Source organism: Furipterus horrens, unplaced genomic scaffold (assembly GCF_987537825.1).
Source record: "Furipterus horrens unplaced genomic scaffold, mFurHor1.1.pri manual_scaffold_3, whole genome shotgun sequence".
In the NCBI taxonomy this organism is placed as follows: domain Eukaryota; kingdom Metazoa; phylum Chordata; class Mammalia; order Chiroptera; family Furipteridae; genus Furipterus; species Furipterus horrens.
In genome coordinates, this window is record NW_028327173.1 from 13121189 (window position 1) to 13127614 (window position 6426).

The window sequence follows — 6426 nt, forward strand, 5'->3', positions numbered from 1 at the left end:
AGGAAAAGGCCCCCAGCCCCCCAGATAGGGAGAACCAGACCCTTTGGGAGTCAACAGTGCTGTGTGCCGGCATTCTTGGAGTCTCCCAGGGCCCTTGTGAGCCCCAGGGTCAGACTCCTGGGCTCTTTTCCTGACACTGCCACCCACTGGCTATGCGACCTCCACCTGTACATTTCTGTAAAGTGAGGCCCCGTAGGGCCCCCCTCTCCTACAAGGGTTATTAGCATCCATTGTGTTCAGAGACATAAAGTACTTGGAACAGGGCCCGGCAGAGAATACATCCCCAGTGTTTCTATTATTACCATTATGGTTACACAATAGCTAAATCAATAACAATAGGAAGTGTGGAGACGTGATCAAGTTTCCGGAATCTCCCAAAGTTCTGACGGCCATTGTCTTCATGTACACACACAAACACGGACACATTTGCACACATACTTTCACTACACATACATACACGCTCAGGCCCCTCTGCTCTCCAGAGGCCAGTGGCCGCCAGCCCGGCTTGACCACTTTCTTGCCAAACCCTGGGGTTCCCATTCAAGCTCAGCGGTCTCAGCCTGGCCCTGACCAGGCCTCTGACGCCAAGGAACCAGCCAGGAACCAGGGGTGGTGAGCACGGGCTCCCCCGGGAGCAGTGCTCTTTGTGAGCCGGGCCAGGACGGGCCCGCCAGGCCAGCTGCTCCCAGAGCCACAACAAAGGAAGGAGCCGCCCTTCCAGCCTGCCAGGCCACAGTGGCGAGGCTCCGGCTAGCGGGCCGGGAGGGTGGCCGGGCGCCCAGGCTCAGGACCCTCAGAGTCGGGAGTGTCCACCCAGGCAGCATCTTCCTGTTAGAGACGGGGAGGCATTCGTTCCCACAGGTCACAGAGCCCTTTACTGTGACCTTTAAGCCAGGCTTCCTACCAGGCCTCTTGTGCTCGCCTGGGGGTCTTTCTTGAAGCCTGCTGGGGGCCCTGCCCGGGCACCGAGGGCTTTTCGGACTGTGCTTTACACTCAGAGGGGACTCTTCCAAGTGGAGGTGGAAAAGCAGGTGATCTAGAATGAGTCACACCTGAATTCACATCCCAGCAACTCCCACCTTGGGCACGTGACTTCCCCACCTAGGCCTCAGTCGCTCCATCTGTAACTGGGGCTGATTGTACTCACCTCTGCCCAGGGTGGCTCTGAAGGGGAAACAAGACATCAGCTTGTCAGGCGTGGCCCCTAATGGGCACTCAGGTGTGTCGGTTCCCTCCCTGCCTTTCCGACGTCTCAGGGATCCCTTCCAGCAGCTGAAGAAATGGTGCTGCAAGCAGCCTGGGGTGGGGGAAGGAGCACACGCTTTTCAGTCCGGTGGACCAGCTTTAAATCCTGGCTTTGCACTCTGCACGTGTGGGCCCGTGGGCCAGCAACTCGCCCTCTCTGAGCCACTGTACAAGCTGACTGGCTATATAAAAGCCTGGTGCGGTGCCCAGCATATGGTGTTCCCCACTGAAGGAAGGTGAACCGGGCGGCGGTGTGGTGGGGCTCGGGGGTGCCGATCTTCTTCCCCTGCCCTTCACCCAAGGCCTTTGCCATGGTGTCTCAAGGGGGCAGGATTGACCACGGGCACCATGAGGGCAAGGCCAAACAGGCTCTGCACGAGGCGGTGGAGATGGACCTGGCGATCGGGCAGGCAGGCACCATGACTTCCCTGGAAGACACGATGACCGTTGTCACTGCTGACCACTCCCATGTCTTCACCTTTGGCGGGTACACGCCCCGTGGCAACTCTATCTTTGGTAGGTGGGCCTCCAGTGGGGTGGGCACTGGGCACTCTCAGGATCTGCCCAGCTCGGAACAGGAGTGGGGTGTGGGGGTCAGCGAGTCCAGGGCCTGGCATGGGTGAGACTCAATGAGAACTTACTGACGGGTGGGGGAATGCAGGGTGGAGGGACTGAGTGTGGTGAGTGCATGGACGTGTGGCTGGCTACCTGGACGATGGATGGATGGAAGAACAGGAGAGCCCTGGCCAAGTGGCTCAGTTGATTGAAGCGTTATGCTGTGCACCAAAAGATTTCGGGTTCGATCCCTGGTTGGGGTGCGTACAGGAGGCAAGTGATTGATGTTTCTTGCTCACACTGATGTTTCTCTCTCTCTCTAAAAAAGAAAAAACATCAATAAAGAATGAGAGACGGATGGATGGCTGGGAGGGATGGAGAGATAGAGGGATGAATGGGAAGGATGTGGGCACAGTGAAAACAGAGGGATGGTTGATGGGAGGTAATTCAGGTTTGGAAGGTGGCTTCATGGAGATGGGTTGGGGCCCTTCAAAGGGACTGAACTCTCAGTGCTCCAACATGACCCCTGGACCGATGCCTTCCTGTGCAGGTCTGGCCCCCATGCTGAGCGACACGGACAAGAAGCCTTTTACTGCTATCCTGTATGGCAACGGACCTGGCTACAAGGTGGTGGGCGGTGAGCGAGAAAATGTCTCCATGGTGGACTACGGTGAGACTGCCAAGAGCCAGGGCTGGGAAGGAACAGGACACCCCTCAGGGATGGGCCTGGGAACAGAGTGTAGGCTTGTGATCGAGGTCCGGGGGTCTCAGAATAGCCAGGACTGAGTCAGAACAATCTCTGTTTGAATCCCCTTCTACAATTTAGTAGCTCTGGGATGTAGGACACATAACTTCACCTTTATCAGCTTCAGTTTCCTCCATAAAAGGGTTCTACCTCTCAAGGTTGTCTAAAGAACTCAGTGGATCTGATAAGTTTAGCATGGAGCCTGGCACACATAGGCGTTTGCTATATTACACTGTCATTTTTACTGGCTATATAATATTCCAGTGTACAAGCCTTCCCAGGGTATGCATCCAATTCCATATTGTTAAATGTTCATTTGTTTTGCTGTCCCCAGAGGCCCCCAGGGGAGTGGGTATAATGGTAAGAGCCTCTCCTGGGTTGACTTTGCTGCTAATCCAAATAGCTCAGGTGAGGCTGGTTTTCTCCTCTGGGGGCTGGGAGTGAAGTTTCTATGTTAGAACAGACTTGGGCCCGAATCCTGTGGCCTCATGAGAAATGTCTTCCCCGCACTGAGCCTGTTTTCTCTTCTGTCAAATGGAGCATTTGAGCCAGCCTGGGAGGGGAACAGCGCCAGGCTCTCAGCAGGCCCTCTGCAAGTGTTTCTTCTGGCCCACAGCTCACAACAACTACCAGGCACAGTCTGCCGTGCCCCTGCGCCACGAGACCCACGGCGGGGAGGACGTGGCAGTCTTCGCCAAAGGCCCCATGGCGCACCTGCTGCACGGTGTCCATGAGCAGAACTACATCCCCCACGTGATGGCCTATGCCGCCTGCATTGGTGCTAACCACGACCACTGTGCCTCGGCCAACTCATCGGGCAGCCCTTCCCCAGGCCCCCTGCTGCTCCTGCTGGCCCTGCTCCCCCTGGGCATCCTGTTCTGAGGGCCCAGGGCCTGGGCACCCACTAGCCCGTGACAGATGGCCAGCCTCCCTCTCCCAGCACTGCACACCGCCTACAGCCCACACCTCAAGGGGCCAGGGGGTGGGGGCATCCACAGCCTCCGCAGCTGCCAGAAAGGGGGCCCAGGAACCCAGTCTGCTGTCCGCCTTGCTCCCCTCTGGATCCTCCCCTGGGGCCAGACCAGTCCCCAGCCTCCTGCCTCTGCCCCCACCCCGCTGCCCCTCTGGCTAACAGGGTAGGTTTCTCTTGGGCAGGCAGAGAGCACAGACTGCAGAACTTCTCAAAGCATCTTACTTTTCTAGCAAACATATTTCTCCAGATCCAGAGGCTCTGGAGCTTCCATGGAACATTCCAGATCTGACCCTCCCCCTCTCCTCTCCTTCTGTCTGGAAGTTACCAGGGCCCTCCATGCTCATGACCATACCTGAAGAGGAGACCAAGTCCTTTTTTCAGGAGCGGGCTTTGCTCACTTGCTCATTCCAAGGCCTCCCAGGACTCCCAGGAAGTCAGGTCCTGGGACTGACTGTCCAACCGCAGGTGGCCTGGGCTGGGACAGAAGAGCGGCCTGGCGGGCAGACGCTTTCCAGCTCTGAACACACATGCCAGCTCCTCTCTGAAGCGACTCTCCTGTTTGGAACGGCAAAAAAAAAATTTCTCTTTTTGGTGTTGGTTAAAAGGGAACACAAAACATTTAAATAAAAATTTCCAAATATTTCTGAGGACAGAGCTGAGTCTTTGTGGTCAAGGAAGAAGAGACTGAAATGAGCTCATTTCTCTGGGAAGAGCTGGACGCAGGGCCCAGGCGTGGAGGTGGGGGTGGGGGGTGGGAAAGGGTCTCCCTCCTAGCCTGGGGGCTTTAACACGAATCACCTGGATGACTGGCCAAATTGCTTTGCGTCTCTGCATCTCAGTGTTCTTACCTGTAAAATGGGAGCCAGCCCATGCCTGGGCTGCTATGAGGATTGAAGAATGATACCTCTGTGCCCGGAAACCTGCAGCAGGAAGGCCCTCCAGGGCCCCTGACACCCTGACTGCATGGCGCCCACAGACAGAACTGCAGCCCTGCTGCATGGTAGCTGCGCATTCATTCATTCATTTATTCATTCACAAACGTTGAGCATGTGCTAGGCCCTGTACTCAGTCTGAAGGATGTAATGGTGATAAACTCTGACGGGCTACCTGCCCTCACAGAGCTTCAACCTTGCTTGGAGACTGATCTCTCCATTCCTGATCGCCAGGCCTGGATATTGACTGGGTCCAGCATGGCACTGGACATTGGGGGTACACAGAGTCCCCTGAGTTTGATCCCCTTGACATTGGAATAAAAGTCCCTATAATGATATATAATAACAATTAATGTTGATCATTTTCCATCTGCCAAGCTTTGCGCTTGATGCTCTGCATGGATTCAGCTCAGTTCACTCTCCCTGAGAAGCAGGCTGCCATCATCCACATTTAGAGATGAGGAAACCAAGGGTGCAGGAGGTGATGTGATGTCCCAAGGTCCCCCGAGTTGTGGAGCTGGGATTTGAATCCAGGTTCGCTTGAATACAAAGCTCCTACACTTACTGGCATCCTTTGTTTATAATGTGTTTCCAACCCCCTACCGACCAGGTTCAGAGACAGCCGATATGAATGACTCATAACATGCCCCAGTTCAATATGAACCCAAGAATATGAGAAATCGTATGTCAGAAGTAGGGGGTTCTTCAGGAATTAAAATACAACTGAGCAGATTTCCCTCTGAGCTTCCTAACCGTCCTGGCAAAAAGGGAAGTACAGACAAGCTGATGCTGGGATAAAAAACGACATGCCTCCCTTCTTGCCAGGACAAAGAGATACGTCATCTCGAACTGTACTGGGTGGTGTTTTCAGGTGTTACTCTCATACCTTCTTCACCGTTGCCATCATGGGAAGCTGGGGCTCAGTCCCAACATGGACGGCCAGGAGGCAGGGTGGAGAGGCACCTCAGAGGTATCCCACCCTGGGGCCAGGGAGCTGGGGTCTTTATTCTCCAACTCTCCTCCCTCATTGGCTAAGGGCTCAGAAATTACCATCCTAGCCTGTCCAAGCTACCTCTGGAAAGGCTGAGGGGAAGCCCCTGAGAATGTGCTGGAACATTAAATGCTCAAAGGATAAAAATGGCACCAACAGTGTCTTAAACTCGGTGGGGGGATACACTGGTGGGTTGAAAACCATGGGCTGTATCAGAGAGACGGGGCTTCACGTCTCTGCTCCGTCATTTTCTCATTTCTATGGACTCGGGCAAGTTCTCTAACTTCACTGATGTTCCATTCCCACACCTGTGAGGTGTAGGACTTGGGATCCCACTAGAAACAAGGGGCTCTCCCCTCGGGGCCCAGGCCGTGGGCTGATGTGTTCTGCAAGAACCAATGGTGTTCAGGCACCCACTGCTCTAAGGCCTTCCCCAGGCCCCCCTCACTAAGTCTGGGCCCCTGCACCCTTAAGTCACTCATCACCCATCATTGTAACTGTTGTTGGGCTCTGAGTCCTAATCGAAGCCAGGGGTAGAGGCAGAGGTGTTGGCTCCAGCCATCAGCAGCTCTGGAACTAGAAACTAAGAGTGGCAGTACCCACAGCACAAGGATTTCCATGGCCCTCAGAGGCTTTCTCAAGAAGGAAGAATAAAGATGAGTTGACAAATCCTTTTCTATTCATCCAGCCAACCCTGTCTTCCATTAAAGATAAATCCAGAACTTAACAAAATGAGAGTTTATTGTGTCTTAAACATCTGGTGGTGACTTTGGTGGCGTAACCGAGACCCAGGCTCTTTCCATCTTGTGGCTTTCCCTCCTCTAAACTCCAGATGTTCTATTGAACTAGAACATCTGTCTACAAAGTTCTATCTGACCAACATGTTGATGGAGAGGATGCAGTGGAGGAGACATCCTTTTTAACCACTTCTTCCTGGAAGTAACACACATCACTTTCACGCACAGTTCATTAGTGAGAACTAGTC

General features: G+C 54.3%; 1 protein-coding gene across 2 annotated transcripts in view; it reads left to right on the forward strand.

Moving 5' to 3' along the window:
* Positions 1-4160, forward strand: part of ALPL (alkaline phosphatase, biomineralization associated) — a 59318-nt gene extending 55158 nt beyond the window's left edge. For both annotated transcript variants that reach the window (XM_090271483.1, XM_090271482.1), the window contains exons 10-12: positions 1570-1761; positions 2351-2470; positions 3162-4160. In XM_090271483.1, the coding sequence (XP_090127609.1) occupies positions 1570-1761; positions 2351-2470; positions 3162-3427 (578 nt within the window). In that variant the 3' untranslated portion in view covers positions 3428-4160. The remainder of the gene's footprint in view (positions 1-1569; positions 1762-2350; positions 2471-3161) is intronic.
* The last annotated feature ends 2266 nt before the right edge of the window (positions 4161-6426 follow it).